The 25,277-nt window shown below is 41.4% G+C and overlaps 1 protein-coding gene across 2 annotated transcripts; it reads right to left on the bottom strand.

Moving 5' to 3' along the window:
- Window positions 1-681: 681 nt before the first annotated feature.
- On the bottom strand, window positions 682-11,079 carry psip1a (PC4 and SFRS1 interacting protein 1a). 2 transcript variants are annotated; one of them, XM_080519785.1, is made up of 16 exons: window positions 11,049-11,079; window positions 10,465-10,554; window positions 9,784-9,860; window positions 8,586-8,724; window positions 7,843-7,938; window positions 6,420-6,479; window positions 6,264-6,324; window positions 5,680-5,773; window positions 5,369-5,552; window positions 5,194-5,273; window positions 4,389-4,444; window positions 4,140-4,210; window positions 3,674-3,775; window positions 3,193-3,394; window positions 1,995-2,091; window positions 682-1,342 (listed from the first exon to the last, which is right to left on the bottom strand). In XM_080519785.1, the coding sequence occupies exons 2-16, from the start codon at window positions 10,534-10,536 to the stop codon at window positions 1,306-1,308; spliced, it is 1,428 nt and encodes a 475-aa protein (XP_080375911.1). In that variant the 5' UTR covers window positions 10,537-10,554; window positions 11,049-11,079; the 3' UTR covers window positions 682-1,305. The 2 variants fall into 2 exon arrangements, with proteins under 2 accessions (XP_080375911.1, XP_080375912.1); XM_080519786.1 differs by lacking the exon at window positions 11,049-11,079 and having other exon boundaries at window positions 3,674-3,766; window positions 10,465-10,600.
- Window positions 11,080-25,277: the final 14,198 nt, after the last annotated feature.

The raw sequence follows: 25,277 nt of genomic DNA, 5'->3' as shown, positions 1-25,277 counted from the left end.
TCACTGTTAATAAAAATGTTTGTTTTGATATCCTAGATTTTCTTGTTTGCCATTAAAAGCACTTTATATTTTACCATGCTGTGAATTTCTGAATCTCCTTTTTTTTTTTTTAGTAGATCAGTGGTAAATGGCCTTTAGTGTTCAGCACCTTCAATCTGAATATACAAAATCGAAGCAAAGCAAACATCTCAATTGTGTTACAGAAATTTAGTCTTCCAAGCGCAACCATGTTACTTCAAAAAGTATGTTTTATCCTTTGTGTGCACACACTTCAGGTGAACTTGATGTGATCTTCTCTAAACTGTTCGGGACTTTTTGCATAACCTGCTGTTCTCTAACAAATGGTAAATGGATTTCACTTGTATGGCGCTTTATAGCTGTGTGAGCAGCCCCAAAACACTTTACATAGCTCATCACATTCACACAACATTGGAGGCTGCAGGCTTGCGAGGCATTATCAAATTAAACTTTATGCCTGCTCCAGAGGTTTTAGTATCACAGTGAATGTGACAGTTATTTGAGTAAATTGGCTCCTATGACTAAGCAGAGGAGTAATTTTATTAAGCAGAAGGTATACATAGACCAGACAAGCCTCACCCTGATGATCCCATCAAATTAATACGGAATTAATACAATTGACAACGGATGAACTAAAGCTATCACTTTATTATTGGACGTTGAAACAGGTTGTCAGACAGGCACAAAAATACTCTTATTTACATTTTATGTAAAAAAAAAAAAAAATACAGACAGCTGAACATGGTTTAGAAATAAAATCATCTCGGCAAAAGAAACTTTGGCACCTTCCACAATTTTTCCATCTGTGCATCCGAAGTAAATATCTATCAAGACTGCAGCTACTTTATGGATGCTTTTAACTACTGGTAAACCACCCGACATCGAGCATCTAAACAATAAATGATCAATCGTTCGACTGCTATCTACCATGTTTGAAACATTAAAAAGAAACCCCAACGCTCCGAACGTGTTCCTGAAAATCTACAATCACCATCTTTTACTCTCTAAGGTGTCCTTACTCAGATTTAGTCTGTAACAAAGTGTCTGAAAGGTCAAATATTATTACGCAAAGTACAAAAATAGGATATGCGGTCAGTCATCGTCTCTGGGGAGAGGTTAATCTATTGAAACTTAAAAGCAGCAGCGCCGACGAGCAACAATCAGTAAACTAGAAACCAGTGACGGCTATTGGTTTTGAACTGAACAGGATCTCCTCGCTGTTCAGCGTGAACAAAGGTTTTAGTACAACAGCAGCAAAATGTTTTTCCTTCAAGGCGTATGGGACATTCAGGTGGACTCCTCTGGAGCTTTTTCTTTTGGGGCACTGTAATGACAATGAACATCAAATACACACATAAGCAGCACACAAACTTTTTTTTTTTTTTAATTATTTTGTTACTTAAGTCATTGATGTGTTTTGTGTCTTTGGGAGGAACATTTTAATTACAACAGTCTGAAAGGTGCAGAACAAATCAACATCCCAGGGAGATCAACCAGCTGAATGCTAAAATATTATAAAAGTTTTTTTCAAATGAGGCCAATATACCAACCCTGTAGGAATCAACATTATTATTCTCCATTTAACCATGATCAAGCCATGTTTACAACAGCTTGGCAGGTAATTAAATATTATGCTTATGTCAAAGGTGGATTTTTTTTTCTTGTGAGCTATTAGCACACAAGAGTTTTATGTCAAATTGCACAATATGGCCAAGAAAGTTCGTCCTAAGAAAAAACTTAATGTCGGTCGATGGATGTGTCAGTTACTTTTAGTGGAAGGCGGAAAGATTGGCCAAAATTTAAGATTTGATAACAATCTGAGGCACAAGTAATTAAAAACTACTGTAGTAAAAAAACTAAATCTATGGACTAATTAACAGAAGCTGTGTCACGATAAGTGTTCCTCCAGTGAGACAAATGCTCTAATAACCATTCCAGAGGTGTAACCTTCACACGTTATGCGTTACGTGAACTACCTTTGATTTTTTCCTGCTGGAGCGTCTTCAACAATCTTCTCTCTGTCTGGCTCCGGCTTCTTCTCCTCCGGACTGAGATCGCCGTTGGTCACCTTGTCTGCAGGCGGCAAACGGAGACACACACACACTCAGTCAGCAGAGAACACCACTACGTGACCTTACCCACCACAGAGACGAGGTGCGGCGGAAGCATGTGATGAGACATTCGCCAGTGAGAGAAACTAGATTTTCCATCCATTCGCCATGCCTTGGCCCAGAAACAGGCCTCGCATAGAGGCAGCCATTCCCGTGGTGGAGCAATAAGGACAGGCGAGGATGTGACTGCGAAGCTGAGTGCACTCAAAAGTGTCTCTGCCGAGAACGACGACCACAAAAGATCCTATCGGACCTCCTGGAATGGAGGAAAACGACAAACCAAAGGACCAATGTCTCATTTTGTGACTTGTTCTGATCAATAACCAATAAGACATTCCGCGTGGTGCGACTCCCATCGCATGACCTCCCCACACCCTGCTTCCATGTGCCTCCAAGAATCCAGAATTAAAACGGCAAATAAGAGTGCAGTGACAATTTTCAACACACTCCATTGTGTGGCCTGTTATGCTGATAAACGCTAAATGGATTACACTTTTACTGAACTCGTTCACTAGCTTCAGCAGTAGAAAAGCACTTTACAGAGTCGTACTCACTGATTCACACACCTCTCCAATGGTGAGGGCTGCAGAGCCCCAACAGATCAAACCCGGAACAAACAAACAAAAAGGTTCCAATACTATTCTCATTTACTTGAGAGTAGGAATTCAGTTTCCCATCAGCATGTGCAGTGACATTTAATGGGTTTATGATCCAAGTGTCCACGAGACTTGATTGTCACGGTCAGAGTCACACACTCCTCGGACGACCCGAGCTCATGTGACCAAAATCTAGTAGTAGAAACAAGCAGATAACTAAAACTCCAGGGGAAAAAAATACCAAATCTTAATCTCTCAATAACTACAATACAAGCAAATAATTAATGAATGAGAGCTCTAGATTTTATTTCTAAACTTCAAGTTGCTACTCATAGAATCATTGATTTTGTCATTTGGCCAGGTTTGATTTTATATAGACCGACGCTGCGTGATCTTGTCTTTATGAAGCAGGAGGTGGAAAGTTACGCTTTTTGACAAAAAACAAGATCATGCGTAGAGAATAATACCCGGGTTGTTTTCTTTCGCTGATTCGACCCTCTTCAGCGCTCCTTTCTTCGCCTCCTCGTGTTGCCGTTGTTCAGCTAAAGACTTGTTGAGCACCTGGCTCAGCACACAATCGCCTTCTCCCACCAGAAACATACTCTTAAACTTGTTATACAACATGGTGGCCTTGTCCATGATATCCTGGCTCGCCTTGAATCTGCGGATCTAGAAAGTGAAGAACAACGCAGATCATTTAATTTGATCATGTACTTAACAAGAAGAAGCGACAAACACATGCTGATGCGAGCTGTTATGGAGATATAGTCATTACATATATATCCTCATGAGTGGATAAAATCAATTAATTTCTTCATATAATAATGTAATATATAGTAAAGCCATACTCGTGACTTTACATATCTAAAGGAAGTGTAAAAAATGGCTATAAATGCATTTTTGAACAGGGAAAAGAGGAAGATAAAGCAATTGTGTGTCCGTCTTGACCTTCTTGAGCGTTGCAATAAGTTCACTGTGCTTCTGCAGGTGTTGAGTTGTGACTTGAAGGGCGCCGATCTCATCCAACGCATCCAAACACTTCTTCACGTCCTGGACAAGGTGAGAGTCAGCATTGCAGGCGACATGCGATGGAGATCAAAGAAATAAATAAGAGAAACGGTTTGATCTAAAATCTTAGTTGACACAATCACGATCTTGCCTGTGAATTATAGGGAAACTGGGCTTCATCAAATGCAACAATAATGCCATTGGCAATAAATGCAACAAAAGATATATAAATTAAATCAAATACAAGTTTCTGGATAGCCAACATGTAGGACTGTCACAAAGAGGAAAGCATGAGCCTTTTGTCCGTCAGCTCTGCACGCGAGGCAGAACACATCGATTGACAATGCTCTCGGGAAAGAGGGATGGACAATCGGCGTGTGTGTCGACAACGAGGGGACGAACTTACAGGGTTGTCAATCTTCAGTGAAATTTTGATTTCGCTGTGTAGTTTCTGGAGTTTCAAGTCGGCGGACAGCTCTGAGCGAAACGAAAGAGAAAAGAAAACACGGTTCCACCAGGAATCCGTACCACTTGACACAGATTTGAGCAAGTGTGTATTTCACAAAACACCCGCGGAAGTAGGAAACTTCACTGAACATTCAAAGCCAGAGACGAAACAACTGAGGTCAACCGTGCATTAAGAAATCATTGCCACCTTTCTTCTTGGCTCCCGTCTTTTCTTCAGTTTTCTTCCCGTCATCTTTATTTGGTCTGAAGAGACAAACAACAAAACCAGCACATTGTCTTAAAGAGCTGCCCCAGGAAACTTAAAAAAAAAAAAAAGTATCCTCTTTTTATCATAAAAACTCTTCCAAGAAATGTGAAAGAAAAAAAAAAAAAAATCAACCTTCAGGACTTTGAAGACAGTTTCAACGGTTGATTTACGTGGCCTTTCCTTTTAAACAAATTATTTGGAAACTTAAAATTGAGTATGAATATGCTTTTTGTCTGACTTGCTCAGTGCGGCTGTTGATATATGAACGTTTAAAGCAGAAGTGCTGTGCTTTGTTATCTATACATATCCTAAAAATCCTACACAAGCAGCAGATTTCAGTGCCACAACTTATTCCTCTTCTCTTCTGTGACTGTTGTTAATTCATCATCAAAGAAACAGGAATAAATGAAGAAGTTACCAGATTTAGCCACTTGGTGGATAAACTATTAAAAGGCACTGGTGGTGATATCAACAACTCTTTACCTCAGGACTAATTTTGATATTATGAAGATAAATCATCTTTTTACGATCCCACAGGAAAGAAGAAAGCCAAACCAATCCACCACAGAACAATGGCCTCAGACAAACTGCTCCAGTTAATAAAGTCAATATAATGAATCAAATCAGGGGGAAACTTTATGCCATGATTTGTTTTTTTGTTTTTTTTTAATAATCTTGTTTCAAGTAAACTTGTTTGTCTCGGTTTACAAATCACAGCACGTACTGACAGTAAGTACAAACTCACTCTCTCACTTCCTCCGCCTTCCGCCGCCGTGCTTCTTTGTCCATGTCCGAGTTCTGCATTTTCTTTTTACCCTTGTTTTTCTGAGACCAAAAAAAAAAAAAAAAAAAAAAACGGTCATGAAATGACCGCGCAGATCGCTCAACATGAATGATACCATTTGTGTGGAGACACTTGCCTCTTCATCCTCGGAGCCAGACGAGCTGTCCTCTTTGGACTGCTGCTTCTTCTTCTTGGTCTCGGGCTCTTTCACCTCGGCCTCCTTCCCTTTGTTGTCCTCCTTCTTTCTCTTCTCCTCCTCTCCACTTTGGGTCTTGTCCTCCGGTGCCCTCTTTCGCTTTTTATCAGCCTCCCCAGCATCCCTGAGAGGAGGGAAGAAGGTGTGTCTGGTTGGGCTGGTCGCAGCTTTGGGGGCCCCCCCATGTCTGCTCTTCATCGTCCCCGTCATGAGAACGCCGGCACACAGAGTGAAGTGTTGGGAGTACGTACATTTCACTTCCAGAGCCCTGTTGGTCCTGCTGCTGCAGCAAGAGCAACTTCTCACTCTTGGGCTTCCTGCCTCTTCGTTTGGGAACTTCTCCACCTGATTGGACAAGATACACAATCAAAATACATCTTGCACGTATACATTTTTTTAAATTTCGAAAACAATCAAACACCAATTTTCTATCACAACGCACTGCTTCCTTTAATATGTTCCGTTCTCAGATTATGTTCACTGCATCTCTGTCTCAGTTTTGAGATAAGATTTTGATTGAACAATAGGGACAGTCTGTCACAGTTTCAGGGTGATTCTACAGTAAATTATTCTACGAAAACTTCAATGTACAGTATAAATGAGTGCCCACGCAGAGTCGTTGAGCGTAAAGGTGTTTCTGTTATTGACACGAGGGTATCAGTCCAGGCTTCAGTAACCTGGAGGAGCAGTGTGAAACAAACTGTCACCACTGGGTAAAACAGATTAATATGAACACCTATCCCCGGGGCATTGGACAAGTCACAAATTCCAAAACCATTTGCATCAACTTAATTGCCAGGATTCGGTAACGGCGTCAGATTTAGCAGACGCCCACCTGAGGGACTGGCAGGACTCGCCGGTGCTTCATCTTTTTCATTCTCCTGCTCTGCGTCGCTCTGGGAAAACAAAAGAAAAGAAAAACAAAGCGTATTTCAAAGTGTTTCAGCCATTTGTCTTCTGTAGTGAAAAGAAATGAATGAACGGTCCCAACCTTTTTCTTCCTTCCTCTCTTCGGCTTGGAAGCATCGGATGATTCTTTCTGAGCAGAGCCCTGGAATTCAACACATTTTAATTACGTTACCCAAAAGTTAAACGAACACCTTCATGTCTCCCGGCCACTTAAACACGAGAGGCACCCTCAAGAGAAGAAACTGAGAATTATTATTTGACTTTGGATCAGTGGCACCATCTAGTGGATGAATGCAATATGACACACTGCACAATACTGAACTTGCCACTTTTGCATTCACAGAGTTGGCGTTCAATGTTCATAGTTATAAATAGTAAATTAACCACAAATGACAAATGTCTCGCTTTATTTTGGAAATAATTAGTGTGTACTGCAAAACCGGAACACAGTGAAAGTGCTCAGATATTGCGGGAACAAGTAATCTCAAGATGAAGCAGCTCACCACCCCCTACTACCAGAAAAGGTTTAACTGAGCCCCAACTTACCTTTCTCCAAAGTACACAGAAAGCCATGTGGAAATAAAATGACATCAACTGATTGCAAAGAGGAGAATAAAGAAGAACATGGACAGCAACAGCAGAAGATGGAAGGTTGTGACCACAGCATGTCAGAAAATGAAAAAGGAAACCAACTTCATTGGAAATATTTGGAGTCCCACTAAATTGTTGTCATCCTAAAAAGACTTTCACCTGGAGCCATTTTCACTGATCAACGTTTCATTGTACATATAGTGCATTCTCACACAGCAGATATCTCTTGAGTGGAGAGAAAAGAGCAAACCCAAGTCCAACATTAATCAAGCATCAAGCACCGACAAGACCAGGTGCCCTCCGACAAAAAACACTTGTTCAGTCAAACAAAGAAGCCACCGATTCAGAAACCACTGATTGTCGCATGCGTTGCATCGCGGAGAGGAGATCACACGACCTGCCCCGCTGTCAGCATGCAAACAGTACGTACATCCTGGTTCTGAGGACCCTGCTCAGACATCAGAGACCCCTGCGCCTGTTCTTCCTCCTCCTCCTCCTCCTCCTCCTCCTCCTCCTCCTCATTCTCATGCTCAGCCTCATTTCCTGGAACCTGAATGCACCCAAGACACAGCATAGGATGCAGTGTGGTGGGGTAAACAAATCTTGAAAGGGAGAAAAAGGTGCGGGTCGTCCCTCTGTTGCACACGCTACCATTAGCAGCACACAAGCCTCTGACTTTATCATCACAGACATTAGAACAATGCATTTTTCATCTCCCGACTGCAAGAAGATGCAATTCACTATAAAACAGACAGAGGAAGATTTGAGAGGCAACAAAACAAGAAGGAAGCTAACAACACAAGAATAAAGCAGAGGGATGTCAAAGCAGTGGAGTGGCATACATGAGTTATTTGGATATCTATTATCTAAGGATGGACTCCAAAACTTCAACAAAAAAAAAAAAAGAAGCTTACCGGTACATTAGGCTTCATCCCCTTGTCATCTCCATGCTCTTCTCCGTCTGGACTGCTGTCTGAATCTTTTTCAGTAAAACACTCGGGGCGGACCGGCTTTAAAGAAAATAGAAAAAAACCCAACAACAAATCAACACAATGAAATCAGCAGTGTTTCCCACGACTGCACGAGAGTGAACTGAACCCGACAGATTTGTGGAACGACCTACTCTAACCTGACATGATATATTCCCCAGGCCCCAGTTCCCCATCAATCCCAACTGACTGATTCAATTTGCACACATGCTTGGTTAAAAATACAATTTGTTTACTCTCTGAAGTCGGTGAAAAACTAACTTTTCCCAAACTGCATGACATTTAGAAACCTCAAAACAATTTTAAAACATTTTCAGGTGTGACTGTATGAAAGCCCAATGAACTGCCAACTCAGCTCGTCCTGGTGACAAATCCACTATTTGATTTGATGTTTGGTGATGGGAGTTGTCCGCGTTAGAGAACTATGGACGAAGGGCAAACCACAAGTCAACGCACAGGGAGGGCCTGAGCGCGGTGTATTCCTCACCAGAACAACACAAACATCCCCAAGAGCGCATGTGTCGGCCATGATCATGCAAATTGTGAAAGACGGGCGAGTCCACAGTGATGGAACCATCTCTGGAGGCCAAAACTGTTTAAAAGACACTGATGTTTATTTAAACTTCAGTCCGCTGACTGAATGATTTTCTAGAGGTGGACCGCCATACCTTAGGGGCCGTCAGCTCCACTTTTGGGTTGTTCTCAATCTCCCACAATCCTTCATTGAAGCCTTTCCTTTTGTTGGGCTTGGCGTATTTGTCTTTGTTCAGGAGGTATGGAAATATATCTTTTGGCCCCAGAAATGCTCTGCAAAACGAAAACAATGTTAGTGTTTGAGCAAAAATGTAGTATGGGCTGCCGTTCAAAGCGGAGTAACATGGAAACAAAAGAAGCCAGGTAACTCGACACATCCCCTCATCAAACATTCATGCGCTTAGCAAAACGCCTTCAACAGAGCACAGCCGCAACCCAATAAACACAACTCTTCTCCCATTTAAACACATTTTTCAACATTATCAGTTCACTGCACGAAAATACATTTGAGATTATATGAAAGTTTATACTTGAAATGATTAAATAAAGTCTCGTTTAAAGGGCAATCGCTTCATGGTTAACTTCAATCTGGTGATGTGATGCAGTTGAATGACTTTTTTCAGTATGAAAATATGAAATATTCACACGATTTAAAAGTGGACTAAAATCCATGTATGCAGTACTGTATGTGCATCTGCTATGGCGATATCCCAGAAAGCAGAACTTTTCATTGTCATTGTTCGTGAATGAAAGAGGTTGGCACTCTCGCCTCCCAGGCTGCCCCACGGGTTCGAGACGCAACAATGGAGGACTTCAGGGTCTGAACTGTTCCAGCTTTTGAATACAACAGCGCTTTAAAGAATCCCCCCCAGTGTGTCGCCTGCATTCATTTAGGAGTGGCGGGCCGCAGGTTCGGAGGGTCCGAGCAGGCTGGATCAGAGATTTGATTTGAACATTCCTGCATTTTGACCAAATAAAGTGACCGACACAGAGAGGACGTGTCCTGGGCTCCAGGATTAATAAAGTGATTCTGATTCTGCTTCTTTAACAAAGAAACATTTGTGTATATGTGAGACAGATTCCATATACATTTTGTACAATATTATTATACGTACGATTCGCAGTATAGCTGTAACGCTTTACCTTGATTTATGATCGACTCTACACAGTGTTTGTACTCCAATGACTGCAAGCTGTGCTATCAAAAGCAGAGTTTATTTGCAATAGAATCGTTTAAAAAGGATTTGGCTATGGGGACAATAAAGTAGATTATTCATCATATATCAACATTCGATTTCGCATCATCCTATTTTTCAAATGCTTTACACTCACGTTTCATGGGTGCCAAAGAAGAAAATCGGAAACTTGATGTTGGCCGGCTTCACAGCACCATCTGGGACTTCATCGATCTAAAAAAAACAAAAAAAACAATAACAAAAACAGAATCATGACCAGTGATGCTGGTATTGAGTGACTCTCATACGACCACTTTTATCAGTAATGAGTAATATTACACATTACTAATTCCAAACCAGTAATTAGCCCAAAGTTACTTATGTAAATTGCTGTGCGTTACTATTGTAGCGCCCTGCAGTTTCTCGTCTGTAAAGCCGCTTTATTACTTGTGCATTCAGGTAACACAAAAGAATCCGAATCGACACAACACCATCTTTAAACCTTAACATTCCAACAGCAATTAAGTTACAAATTTTTTTTTTGTAACTTTCCCATGTAAAAAGATGTTGGCAGGAAGCCCCGCCCATTTTGGGGGAAAACTAAGTAACATAAAACGGAAGTAACAAAAAACTTGTAACCTGACTTAGTTCCTTGAAAAAGCAATTCATCAATGAAGTAACTAAGTTAATGTTTAAAGGAGCAACACGTAAGCAGATTACTCAAGGTAACCGTGGCAACAGTGATCATGACCTCATCACATGTGAATGATTGCGAGGAGCCATGTGAGTCACCTCACTGGTTGTTTACATGGCAGCTTTTATTGCACGTCTGACTTACTCGTGCGGGCCAGTGTGGATACCCCTTCATCTTGGCAAAAATCAGATCACCGGGCTTCCAGTCTCGGGTCATGATGGACGTGTCAACGACCTGCAGAAGAATAAGTGGGCGGTGAGCTTAAACACGTGTATTTGTACCTTTGATTCCCGGTTAACGCCGCAGAGGAGAATCTACTGGAAACGTGTACACCTCCGAGCAGGGCCCCTCCCCCCTAACCACAGCCAGCATCCTCCACGGTTCATTCAAACAAGACAGTCACGTTTACCGCGTCTGAAGTCAACCTGCGTGACCCACGGCCACGGAAAGGAGAGGGGACAATCTGAGGGGAGCGACACAATTGGCGCGAGACACGTTAACGAGCGTGGAGGGGACCGGGACCGGGAGCGAGCGCGGCGCCTCGTCAACAAACACACGCTGCTCGGTTCGCCTACAAAAAAAACCCAAAACACCCCAACAAACCCTCCCGCTCCCTCCACCGACCTCTGCTGTGCGGACATATCTGCCTCTATCGACACGGTACGAGGTAAAAAAAAATCAGTAAAATGTGAATGTTATGGCAGTTCTCAGCAGGGAAACGCACACACCTCTCCTTTTTCCGCACAGCCAGACGCACGTTTTCCGCTCCCGCGCAGGACGTCGGCGGACTGTACCATCACACTGCGCTGCCGGGGGGGTGGTAGGGGGGGGCTTGTCCCGGGTGAGTTTGCTTTAGAAACTAAAAATGAAACGTGACAAGACTCCAAAAACAAAGAGGAAGTGCTTGAATTGTCACAAGTCACAGTCGACGCGTTGATGACAAAGAAGTGGGGCAATATTGATCAGCAAAACCATAAGTGTGACCTCACGCAAAGTCACGACACCTTTAAAGAAATGGAAGTCTAACAAACGACACGCTGCTCATACTCTAATTAATAAAACTACGTCACCCAAGCAAACATTCACACGTTAACAAATCATCAGCAGAAAAAAAGTGTTTTGATTACATCACTTGCTTATGTACAAAACGCGTCCATTAAACGTCGAGATAATCTAAATTATAATAAACAATCACCAAACTGCAGCTTTATGAAACCTGTAGAGACTTCTTGAGTTTAAATAATTAAGCTTGCTTGATTTCTGCTCTATAAAAGATTAAAAAATATATATATTGCTGGTACAAAGTTGAATAATTAAAACGTTTCCTGGCCATGTTAGATTGCGTTGGTAATGGATGACAACCAATTAAATCTACCGGGAAGACATGATCTCCAGATGAGACCATAGACACATAAGATTTATGGTACATCAAGCAATGATGTAAATATAAAGAACAACAACACACGCTTGTCAAGAAAACAGACTTTTTAGATACAAAAAGGAAATGCAGAAGAAGCATTGATAAAATGTAAAGGTCTCACAGAGTTCATTACTGGGTAACGTATGTTCTCCCACGTGCTTGGATGGGTTTCCTCTTGATGAGTGGTATAGCAGTGTAGAAGAAGAATGGGTGGAGGCAACTACCCCAAAAACCTCCTACAACCAAATCCACCTAATATTTTATAGCAATGCGAGTTTGTGTAATTTGTTTACTTCAAACTCCAGATCGCAGTAGGCGATATTGTCAGAGAAACTAACTTGAAACAAAATTCTTCAATCTACAATTTTTTCCAGACCAGGTATTGTCCAAGCATGGGAGTATGAGGGTCAATATTGCTGTGCTGTGGACATTCATGAAAGGATCCCAAAGTAGAAGTTGTCTCTGTGGTGTTAGATTGAACTCTTTGATAATTTAGTCAGCAGTCAGCTAAATGAATAAAGATTCAAGGCCACACTCACTTTTTATACTTTAAGGCTGCACCTTTCCAGAATCTGTAAGGACGGGGGGAAAAAAGGCAGAATTTAAAAGCAAAGTGACCTTGTTCAAAAATTAACCACTTTTGTTGCTTTGCTGATGGACAGGGCACATGCAGAATAAATGCAACAGACATTTCACTCCATGAAAATAAAAGAAACTTAAACATGCAAGATCTTATTAAATGGGAAGTCTGTTACAAGAAAAATTTTTTTTATTGATTGTACGGAATTCTAAATATTTCTTACCGTTGTCAAGACAAACTCTTTATGAAGATGTGGTTTAACTTATTTATGCATAGAAGGCAGAGCTTTTTGTTTCTGTTATTTCCTCAGGCATTCAATCTGTAACCAGCAACAACAAAAAAACCCACACCAAACACTTTGAGGTTAAAAAAATAAATAAAGAACACAATGTTCCATATTTTTGAAACAGAGAGACAGAGTTACATTTTAGACTTAGACCATACTGATCCAAAAGGAAATTCGTTCGACTGCACCGATTCAATTTAGTTGGGATTTACTGACCTCAAGTGGTGAAACAAGGCAGTTACACGTGAACGTGAGCCTCAATGACATATTTTCATCCAGGATTTGGGATTTAACATCTACTACATGAGCAGCATGTTTGCAGCATATATTTGGTAGTTAAATATCTGCATGTGCTGATGTGTGGGTTTTTTTTTTTTATTTCTTCACGAGATGCTCAGAAAAAACTGATACAGATACTATCTGGCAATTACACTTATTCATGTGACTTTGCTATGACCTCTACAATTGTCCACCTCCACAGTTTTATTTAGCATATGCTTTTATTTAAAATTGTATACATATAAACACTTTTAAGAAAAACAAATCAAACTCTATCATTTAAAAGTAAAGCTTTCCATCATGATAAAACACCACATTAGTATCCACCATAGATTGATAGAAAATACAAACATTTCTCAAATGATAACCAAAGAAAGGTCACTCTATACATTTTATCTAATTAGTTTTTGCAGTTCTTATCATGGCTCAACGCATTTGGATTCTGTTTGTCACTTACATGTAGGTTGACAAAAAAAGTTGGAAATGTCAGCTACAAAACTCAATTATCATACTGTGATTTATAAACACAGAAAAATATAGACTCCGGCAGTCTTCACCATTGATGGACTTCCTAAAATTGGCTCTTGAGATTTCTTTAAAGTCTATTGAGTGTCCGAACAAATATACCAATTGAGAAAGAATAGTAGTAAATAAATTGGGGTTTACAATAATTGTAATTTCTGCTTATACAGTGCAGAGAAGAGGAATGACCTTTAGCAGGTGGTGAGTGTGGCAGAGCACATAAAAAAAACCAACCATGACTATATCGGCTATGTCGAACTGAAGGTCTTGGAAACACCTTTGGGTGTTTTCAGGTCACCAATTACTGTAAATTGCAGAAAACAGTAGTACTCCAAGAAAACCCATTCATAGACAGGGGAAGCATGCAAACTCCACACAGAAAGACGAACAAGCCTGACTTAGACTTGGGCTATAAGACAAGACAATATTCATGTAAACAAAAGGCCAGCTGTATCCTACAGTACCCCAATCACTCTTTACATAATCTGTTTTGCCTTTAGTTTTTACAGCTGCAATCACTGCAACATTGTGTGTATTTCTCACTTTTATATAAGCTGACAAAAAACATTCCGAACTTACGACACTAGAATTTATGAACATGATGAAAGTGACCTCAATATTTGTGAGCACACCCAACAGAAGACACTGATAGCTGAAGGACAGGCACTGCAGCCACAGTGTCCCTGCGAGGGGGATAAGGGAGAGGAGGAGGCCAGGACGGGCCAGCGGGCGGTGGGTGAGACAAAGGGAGGCGAGGTGGAACCCCAGGCTCATGCCCAGGAATAACTCACAGGATCTACCGGGCCCCCTATGCAGCATGCGAGGTGAGAGACCTTGGTGTTGGACTCCAGCCAGCTTCGTGGGGTTCCGGCTTAGACGCACGTCTACGGCGGAGGATGGAGCTATGGAGGGGATGACAGTGTGTGCGTGGATATGAATGTGTATCCTTCACCCTGGCAGACGAGGTGTTGGCAGAACATCCCAGCCCACTCTGTCTCCGAGGGCCACAGAGTCCTGCTACCCTTCCTAACTCATTTGTTAACCTGCCTCTCTTCTTTGCTGTGTCCTTGCTCATGCTGAGAGAAGCTACTTTATATATGACCAGTGCCATTCAAAATCACCTCCATACCTTGGTGCCGTCCTCTGGCCACCGTGACAATGAGGCAACCCAGAAAAAGCTTTACTCCCATTGTAACTTCTGTGGTGGTGTTTTTTTTGTTTTGTTTTTAACACCACCAAAAAGCTCTGAAATATGTAGCACAACTCCTGGGCTAAATAGACAATAAAAACAAATCCACTATTGTATTATTGTCAGGGAAACTGAGTGAGCTATTACTTAAAAAACAAAACAAAACCCCAAACAAACACAAAAAACAAACTTTCCAGACCTGCTACACTTCCTGCAGCCACTAGATGCCCTCAGACTTCCCCATCAGTCATTATCAGCTGATCCTGCACCTGCCAGCACACCTGCTCCCGTTAGTCCATTAGCCCCTCTGCTACATGAACCAGTCCAGCTTCTCGCTTGTCATTGTGTACTTGTTCCTGGCTCAATCTGTCGCAACACCTGTACCCCCGTGCCGTCTTGCACTATCCATCAATTGATCGCCCGGCTGTTCCCGTCTGTTTGGTCGTTAACTCTATTTGGGACCTCAGGAAGTGTGACACGGCCCCACCTTGACTGACCACAAGCATGTTCTGTGTACTGAATGCAGGTTCAACACCATACTTATCAATCTTTGAGAGACACCAGTGTCTGAACCCACATTCTTTGCAATTTCCTCCCTCTGCATTTCAATCCGCATGTGATACTACAAATTGAAGGTTTTTTTACTCTGTTATATTACATTTGTAAAGCTATTGCACGGCACTATTTATCTAAAAGACTTTATCCAGCAATAGATCATGCAAAACTACAATGGATATTGGTGAGAACAATTACCTGATGACTTCCCAAAGATGAAGATATGGGAAGTTTTTTTTTTTATTTTAGCAACTGTCAAACCGAATGTCTCTGGTTGTGGACTGTTTAGACAAGATGTTTAGAGAAAAAAAAGACTAAATGAACTTGTAATGACAACAATGACATAATGTACAGTTCACCTGCAGCCGGAGCGGCAGCAGATCAGACCTTCACACTGACAGAAGAAATACGTTGGTTGTCTATATTTTAAAGGACCCCGTCCCAAGACAAACTGTGTCTCTGTGCTGCCATCTGAAATGAGATGATGAGATTCTGATTCTTTATGTTTTCAACAACAGTTTCAATCCTCAGTCAGCCAAATGTAACCCTATCCTGAGCACCTATTCTATTCTATTCTATTCTATTCTATGAACAAAAGTACATATTAAAGCAGGGGTCAGTTTATAGCAATGGGAGTGTGACCCACTGGAGTTACACAGAGCAGCACAAGGCGAAGTGGAGCTGCTGGCATAGGAATTATTTAAAAGGATTTAAAGAGCCTGAATTACATTCAGAGAACCAAAGAGGTTGATGGACTCTAAGTGTATCATGAAAATAATTTTTTTTTCACTTCTCAACCAAAAGATCTCATCTATTTTATTTCCAGATGAAAGATAAAATCTCTATTTACAACTGTAGTTGAAAGTCCAGTAGACTTTGTCATACAGTTAAATATATGATCACATGTTCAGAAAAGCATGGGGGTTAAATCAATATCGTGAAAGTTCTCGTATATGACAGATATCCATATATGACAGATATGCATGCAGTATATATACACATACTGCATGGTGTACCTTTTGCGGAGATTGGGTCTCAGTGTAAACGGGAACAAATGTTTTTTTCAAAATGCATTTTATCTTCAAATTAATGACAAATCAATAATCAGGAATAAAAAGAGAAAAGTGAAATTGCTCGTCAAATCACAAAAAGTGACACATTTTGTATCTATCTTGTGTGTTTGAATTCTCAGAGGACTCCTTCAATCTCCTTTAAAAAACTCAAGAACAAAGACTCTTCAAATTTTATTTGAAGAAAGTTTTATGTATGGATAAACATCCTCATAACTTAGGTATCTTCACGTAGTTGTACTTTGCGTCCTCACAATCGCCAACTTTAAATTTCTCTCAATATTTTGTGTCAGAAGTGAGGCTGTTTTTTTTTTTAATAGGGTTTCATCATTGCTTGACATCAAGGACTGATTTCAACCTGACTAGATTGGACCACAACACTTAGTATTTATTAGTCCATTTTATGAAAAACATCCATCACCAGTCCATCACAGAGCAAACTCAGAGTGCAATCACTCACAAAACCATATAGATGATAACATTGCCAACTAACTTTAATATACATACATTTTTAGAGTGGACACAGATAAATCCGACATTTTTTTGATTTTTGTGTGGTTTACATGTTGATATGAGTATAATGTGTCATTAAAAGTAATATTAGCAAACTCAAAGAAACAGCCTAAAAGTCAAGTGAAGTCAGTTTTATTCACATCGCCTCAATTCAACAAATTTGCCTCGTTGGCTTTACAATCGGTGCCACTTTTCTCTGTAAAAGCCTCCATTAGAATACAAAAATTTTTTTCAAGCCAAAACGTCTTTAATCTTTCAGAAAAGACAAACAACTTTAATGCAAGTAACCCCATCTTGTACGTCTTGCTACAAATATGAATAATGTTAACATATTGCAAAGGTCTCTCTCCTTCGAAGTTTGTTGAAATCATTGATTTTTGGTTTTTCCACCCTCCTCTGGGCATCATCTGAAGGGCACCTTCTTTGGACTTAAATGAGTGATGGTGCCCTTGAGCACGCGCGCACACACGTGCACGCGTGCGTGTGTGTGTGTGTGTGTGTGTGTGTGTGTGTGTGTGTGTGTGTGTGTGTGTGTGTGTGTGTGTGTGTGTGTGTGTGTGTGTGTGTGTGTGTGTGTGTCATACACATGGATTGGCATCTTTCCCCTCACTGCTGGCAACCCTTCAGCGTGTTAGGGAACGGACGGCGTTGCCACTGGAGAATGATAAAGTAGTCACAAGACAGGTCAGCACATTCATTAAGACCACAGCAATGTTTGTGAATAAATACAGCCGTATTTGGCACCTACTTGGCAAACTTTGGTAAACATTTGCACAATATTATTATCAAAAAACAGTCCTGGAAGAGATGAGGGCTATTTGCTAAATAAAAAGTTAATTAATGAAATAAGTCTTTTTTTTTTTTTTCTCATGTCCTCATGTTTGTGCTCTCAGCGAGGGGTCTAAGTTAATAAAAGTGAGAAGGGGTGGGCGTACCATGAAGGGGCTTCTAAAGGAGGCGTCCAAGAGCTTCGCATAATCACCAAAGAAAGCGCCGAGATCCTGGGAGGAGGAAAAAGTAGGAGGAAGCAAAAGGAAGAAGATGGAAAGAGTCAGGGCCTCGGACAGCAGGTGAGTGTGTGAAGGCAGGGGATGACAGATGCTTCTGTCAGCGTTCCAACAGTCACCGCTTTGTGGGAGCAGCGCAGATGCCTTCTCCCCCTCTCCCTCCATGACCCCCACATCCCCTCACCCCTCCATTCCCTCCCTTTTCTCCTCGACAGGCTGTGATGTGGGGATAACAAGACAGGAGCAGTCCTCTCAGCAGTAAAGTGACCACACTGGCACGGTGCTGCACGTGGACAGTGAGGTGATGGAGAGGCCCAGGCTGAAGCCCAAGGCTTAAGGAGGGTCTCGGCGGCTGCGGCGGCGGCGGGGGTGGGGTTATAAATGTGGGGGTCAGTGCACGAGGACAGGGGAAGGGCTCTCTCGCTGGGCTGTAGGAACCAGCTGAGACATGGGGTCCGCGGCGGTCCTGCCTGTGAGGAAAGCAGATGTTTTTGCTCGGGGGTGTGCCAAGTTTGCAGAGCAACCTTCAGCTGCTTGGAGGTCAGGTCTTTAATAAGGGGGCTGTGCGCAGGACATTTTGGAGGCAAATGCTTCAACTTTGATACAACAACATATTAATTATAATGGTAGACCATAGGGCAGAGGGTTGTAGCGGAACATCCCACCCCACTGGTTTGGAGCCTCCGTCAGGCCGACACCAGCCAAGACTGGCTGGCAGGATTACTGCTGTCCCAGCACTGGCCCTCTTTTTCAACTAGACCTCACGGATGCAGCAGCAGCAGCTTGTACTGGTTTAACCACAACTGTCTGTCATGTCTGAGGTAATACCCAAAAGGAACAGTTTCGCTTTGATTTAGAGAAAAACCCTCCTTTCAACAAGTGTGTGAACAAGGGGTGAAGTGACCGTGTGTTGATTTTCAGTTATGATTAGCATCAAGTTTTTAAAACCTTTTTTCTGCTCTTTTTTTTTTTTTTTTTTTTTTCAATGATTCGTCTTTTGGCTACTTCCAAATGTTTTTTACAATCTAATGTTCAACTTCACCAGAGGGAAAAAAATAGTAAGAAGAAGCTTTGCTAAACCAGGCTCAGGCTGAGTGATGTCGTTTTCAAGTTGTGCCACTCGTGGGTGCTGTTGGTTGTTTTTTGTAATGAACCCACAGGTACACACAGAGAACAATGTGCAAGAAGCATTAACAACTAGGAGTACAGGGAAATATAAAACATATATATCGAATATAAACCCAGGTCCCAGGAGGCTATGGACTGGGAATCGTGCCACTCTGGAGGCCGCCATTGTTGTTATTGTCCATCTACTCGCACATGTGCAAAAGAACTATTTACTGCAGCTGTGGTGCAGAAGCACAAGAACTTAATGTATGACCAGTTTTGGGAAAGTTATTAAAGGTCAATACTTAAATATAATTACTATTTTCCTATGATTAAAAAAAGAGTGAAGCTATTTGATACTTAGAAGACAACCATCTAGTTACTTGGAATAATAACCTACTCTCGTGTGCTTTGGAACCTCAGCTGAGCTGTGAGCTCTGTGTTCATTGAGTTCAACTGAAGTTACATCAGTTAGTTGGAAGTTAAAACAATATTGTGGCTGCTGCCACATAATGTCTGCTGCACTGAGCAGGACACAGGGAGACGGCAGCTTTTCAAATGTTTTCCTCTGCGAGAAAAGTAACCAATCATAATAACAAGGTCACAGAAATTCCAGTTAAAGTAACAGTTTTTGTACCTTAACTGTGAGTAATTAGTACCAGTGTGTTACTACCAAAGGAAGTGGCACAACATTAACATGTTACGTTAGAATGCGTTACTTCTCACGATGTGGATGTGACTAACACTGACACCTTCAACTCCAGTTTGGGTAACCGTGGCAGTAAAGGACATTTTTGTGAGGCCGTCAGACTGCATGAAATAGGACAATTAGTTTCATCACAGAGCCACAACGATTACAAAAAAAGTGATCATAAGACTCTATCCCTTCCCAGCCCGATGAGTTAAGAAGGGAGTTTCACCTCATCTCAACCTTTGCATTGATTTTCGAGAGAGTGGGAGATCTGGGGATTACTTTGGAGAGCAGCAATGAAGACCTAGCTTATTGGGTCTTTTTTGTATTTGGCAAATGGGCTTGACAAAGATGGAGGAGACAAAATCTAGGGCTTACAGCTGCGGCACCCAATCGGGGGAACTTGAAAGCAGCGCAGGGATGGGAAGTAGGGAGAGAGGGTACCTCATTTAGGAGTGGTGAATTTGGACAGGGGGCATAGGGAAATGCTTAACGTAAACCACAGAGGCCCCAACAATCGTCAGGAATTGAGACGTTTTAAACCTTTAACGGGGGACTGTGATCAAAGCGGCGGCGGATCCTCAGTTGAGTGTGAGAGAGGAACCGCAGGGAACAGAGGGGATTGGGGGGGATCATGGCAGGTTGAAAACGTAAAATCAGCACATTAGCTTTATAAGGGCATCAGAATATAGATGATCTAGGGATCATTGGACCCATGGGGAACCAAAGAGAATCCAGTATGTACCAAGCTGAGCAGAGGAAAAATGAGGCCACTGCTGACAGAGAAGCCTCCCTTATCAAAGATGCTGTTGGAGTGGGAATAATGTTGCACAATTCCCATGGAAAATACCTCCATACACAAGTTTCATTTGAAAACAGTAACATATTTGTGTGTGTGTGAGTTGCAGCCCGTAAGTAAACCTCATCCCGCCTTGCATTTCATCGAGTTAGATTCGCTTCACAAATGATCAGCTTTCATCACGTCAAACTTTTCCGTCTTAAGTTCACTTGCAAAGTCATGAACAACTCTGATCGTCATTTCAACTAATCAGAGAGAGAGAGAGAGAGAGAGAGAGAGAGAGAGAGAGAGAGAGACAGACGCCTATATACCCTCAAATCCCTCGATGGTATGTTTTAAGATCTGATGCCTGCCAGGTCCAGGTATGAACCTCACGTCTCTTTCTCAACCCACCTTGCATAGAGCACAAATTAGTCATGCTCTCCTCCCTCTTGCCGCTGCCTCTCCCAGTCGCAGGGCTAATTCAGAGGAGCACTAGCCCTGGGTAGCAGGGGCGCTCACTATGCTGAATTATAAATCAAAGGGCACTTACATAAAACCACTTGCTAATTACACTTTCACTTCACTCCCTCTTCTCCTCACCATGTCACTGTACTCGGGCTGTGATCACTGGGAGGTAGGGGAAGGTGCAGAAACCTGTAACTGCCTTTGAGATAACTACGTTTAAGTGACTGAGCCAAGATGAGAGCAATTACTTTCCTGTGATTATCATGTGCTGCACTGATGTTAAAACCCACCTCTTGATGTCTGCTCCTCTGTTAGTATGCCCAGAACAGACCCACATGGCTACAAACGCAGCTCTTGCATCTCTTTCCTTCTGTGCCATCAGCTCAAGATATTTTTTTCTGCAAAATCCCTCCTCAGCTGCATTGTATTTGTGACTTCCTCATCTTCTTTATGTCCTCTGAGTGTCATTCTCTACCCCCCTTCCTCTGTGAGGCAAGCCAATTTATCACCAGCGAAAGGAGGGCCTTCACTTTGTCTGTTTTTGAGGCTCTCCCTCCATGAGCGGCTCTCCTAATGAAAGGTAGTGCCGCATCCTGGACAGTCCTTGGAGATCCGAGGGGGCAAGAAGTCCAGTTCCAAGCCCAATGTGGGGAAGTAATTACCCCTCTGGTGGACCGCTGAGAGGAGCCCTGCCAGCCGGCCAGAGCACCTCACACATTGTGGACTTTCACTCATAGGCCTCATTGTTAGAAAGGCCCCTGAACCTGCATGTCAGAGGACCCGAACGGGGGCGATGCAAAGGGGGTCGACTCAGCGCGCCTTGGCCTGGGTAGCCGGTATTGGCGAAAGGATTGGAGGGCTGTTGCCAAACTCAGCAGAGGAGGGGAGAAAATGGGGAGATGGAGAAGGAGGGGCTTTGACAGGAAGAGGAATGAACTGTCATGGAGAGATAAATAACGAGGGGAAAGTGGGCAGCAGGTGACCCGCGGCAGGGCTGCCTCGTAGGGACAGTGACCGGCTGACCTCGGGGCTGGCTCTCTCAGGGGCCACCCACTGGTCACCTACATCTTCACTGTCATATCGAAAGAGGCCGGGGGCAGATCGCATTCATGAACGGACTACAGAGGAGGATTTCCAGCAGGATGCTTTTAACAAAGAATTGCAATGTTGGAAAGCCCAGAGCCCAGAGGAGGAGCTTCAGGTCAAGGAATTGGAGCAAAGATACTGATCTGGTTGTTCTAAAATATGGCCTTCAAACCACTTTGACTGGCTTCAGCACACATCATTCAGAACATTTCCTTCAGTACTTTACATAAGTACAGATCTTTTATACTTTGTCGTTATTCTACTATTTTGTGCTACAATATACTATTGATCATTAACTTAAAAATTCAATATTTGGTGTATTATTTGATATGTGGCCAGGCAATTTTTTCTTTGTTACTTCAATTCAGAATATCAAATTTAATTTAATGATAAGAATAATTTCCCCACAGTTGTTTCCAGTAAATGTATTTTAGAGCAATCATGTTTATGATTTTCTTTTTTTTGGGGGGGGGGGGGTATTCAGACATCTTGTGGCGTTACCAGATTTTAATGAATGACTGAAGCTGAGAATCCTTGATTGAAAAACAACTGCTAATTTTCCTTAAATTTAAAAGTAGACCTTATACATGAAAAAAACCAACAACTGAAAAAAACAAAAAAACCCTCCTTACAGCAATTTTTATCTCCCCTCTGTACTTTTTTCCCCTCTTTTTTTAAAATCATGAATCAGTGTCTGAGTTTCTAATGTAATTTACTTCAGGGAAGTTGCCCGGGTTGCCCATCATTCTCTCTATCTCTTCCTGCTGGTATTGATCCTGCTCACTGACCAATTTGAGATATGCCTCCACAGAAACTGCTTCCATATCTGCACCACTGAACCAAACCCAGCATTTAACCAGTGACAACCGTACGTATTTCTGTACTTTTAGTGTTTTGATATTCTTTCGAGTCTGAATTATTCTGAACCATGAGAACATGACAGTGTAATTATGGAGCCCAACTTGATGTTGTCCTGTTCAACAACTGGAGCTTAGGAACAGTGAAAATTAAACTTTCATCTCAGCGTAATTGTCCAAAAACAGAATTAAAACTCCTGATTACAAAGTGATGTTTTTTATATGATAATGAACCTGCTTCTCACAATATATTATTGTTTTATTTCTCAATAACTGACCAAATGTGTATGAATTAGCCACTGAAAATAGTCACTGGAAATGCTCACTTTAATCCTTTTTAACTAATGTTCAATACATGAGCTTTAAATTAAATTAAATTTAAAAGTTTTTTTTCACTTCACTCTGTTGCCTTTTGCCAATTTGCATGGTCAAAACCCAAGTCACCAGTGTTAAAGTAGTGCTGAAAAAATGTTTTCCACTAAGAAACCACCAATAAAAAGTCCCAGGTCAGAAACTTCAGTTTGATATGTCTGTCTATTTCCCTAAATACCAACTCAATAAACAAACACAAGAACACAGCTTTTCCAGACTTTGTAGTGAGACAAAAAACACACTGACTCAGAAAAAAGAAGGAAAAAAAATAACCCTTTCTGTACACTGACGTGCACAAAGCTGCTAACAAAGAGCCTTATTCATAAACCACTGCAGACATTTTTGTGGAATCAGTTCCTTTCCAGTTACCATATTAAGTGCAGCTATGTTGCGCGATGGTTGTGTGTGTGTGTGTGTGTGTGTGTGTGTGTGTGTGTGTGTGTGTGTGTGTGTATGGTAGTTGTGATCTCAAGTATAAAATAAAAAAGAGACAAGAACAACATGAAGGGTGTCCCTACCCTTCCAATAATGAACTTCACTTGTGTTCACCATGTTTACCATATTTGTAGCAGTCGAACCGGCTTCTTCTGTTTAAGCTTTTTAAACATTTTTTATATTACACGCTGTTTTATGCCTACATCAGGATTTACCCCAAACTCACAGAACACCCCATCCTGATCCAGGCCGACGTCTCTGAAATCAAGCAGCAGTAAATCCACTTTCTATCGCATTATCTGGCTTTGTTAGTCCCACTTTGGTAACTTCCAGTCAAACAAACATGTTTACCAATACAGATGTCAGCACAATAGTTAGTTTATCATGACGGTTTACTTGTTGTAAACATTTAAGTCAGTGCATATGGTATTTATCCATAATTGAACAAGAATGGGTCATTTTATGTCAAACTGTACCGGAGGAGAAAAAAAATACAAAAAAATTGACAAAACGGCAAATAGAAACAGTGACCCTTTTATAAACAAAGTAACACTCTATCAGTGAATAACCTCTGTGTCACTTGCCCACAATGTTCCATAGAAATGACTCCAATTGGAAGTAAACAGTGAAAGAAAGAAAGAAAGAAAGAAAGAAAGAAAGAAAGATATGAAAAGACTAATTACTGCATTTTTTTGGTTTGTTTTACACCAATATTTAATTCTGTTATATGTAATTCTTTAATCTGCACTGAATTCGTTTGTTTGGAGTTGAGAAAACATTTCTTTTTAAAGTTTGATCTTTTAAACACACCTATTGAATGTTTTAAGAGTACTATTATTCCTATGACTGTGAAGGAGAATTCACCAAGTGTTGGATTGTTCCCCCACTAATGGTGAACGTGAGCTGGGTTCAGACCGTAGGTTAGTTTCACCCCACAGATGACGGGTTGTTGCATTAGTAATCTTTGTTGGTTTGCCAGTGGATCTGATTGTTTGTATTTTTTTTTTTTTTTTGCATCTTTGTTTGTTTCTCAGAACAGAAGCTCAGAAGGCTGAGCTGTTATAAAGCATTAATTACCTGCCCGTATAGAATATTGAGGCATGTTTTGCTTTCCCTTCTTTGTATTGGCCATTACATCATGTTGAAATACTCTTCACAGTGTGCTCCCATTATAGCCATGATATATATTTTTTTAATTCCACAATTAGCTATACAGATACACTTTCAAATACATCTTTGTAAAGAATGACAATTTTATTGTATTTTAAAGGGGATGTAAGGACATGAACATCAACAGCTAATAAAAGTGCACCACAAACAAGAAATTCTTAACTTTAAATGGGTTTTTTGGTTTTTTTTTTAAGGCAAACTTGGAAAAACAGTGAACATGCTGCTCAGTCTGCATTGGCCTCAGCCTTTTGCAAAACCTTGTGAATTTGCTCCAGCATTTTGAACGAACCCTGGCGTTTCTACTGTAAAAGGTGTCAGCAAAGAAGCAATTTAAAAACAGACTGATTAATTAAACGTGATGGGACAAAGTGAGCGATCTGATTTGCTGTTGGATCAATGCAAGAGGATACAGGAGAAATTGTAGCGTTAGTTTGGCTCGCATTCATAGTCTTGATTAGGCCATAGTTTGCGGTCTGAGTGCACCCTGGGGAAACAGTGTCTCACTTCTGTAAGACAAGAGGGCCCGGTTGAGAAGTTTATGATGATTGTGTGCGTGTGTGTGTGTGTGTGTG

The sequence above is a fragment of the Blennius ocellaris genome (assembly GCF_963422515.1).
Source record: "Blennius ocellaris genome assembly, chromosome: 3".
NCBI lineage: Eukaryota > Metazoa > Chordata > Actinopteri > Blenniiformes > Blenniidae > Blennius > Blennius ocellaris.
This window is presented reverse-complemented; position numbering and strand designations above follow the sequence as displayed.

Excerpts from the sequence above, each read along its gene's own strand:
- psip1a (XM_080519785.1), bottom strand. The coding sequence starts at position 10,536 with ATGACCCGAGACTGGAAGCCCGGTGATCTGATTTTTGCCAAGATGAAG. Across the intron at positions 4,211-4,388 it reads GACGGGAGCCAAGAAGAAAG|AGCTGTCCGCCGACTTGAAA; the intron begins GTGGCAATGATT and ends CGTTTCGCTCAG. Across the intron at positions 2,092-3,192 it reads AGCGAAAGAAAACAACCCGG|ACAAGGTGACCAACGGCGAT; the intron begins GTATTATTCTCT and ends TGCCGCCTGCAG.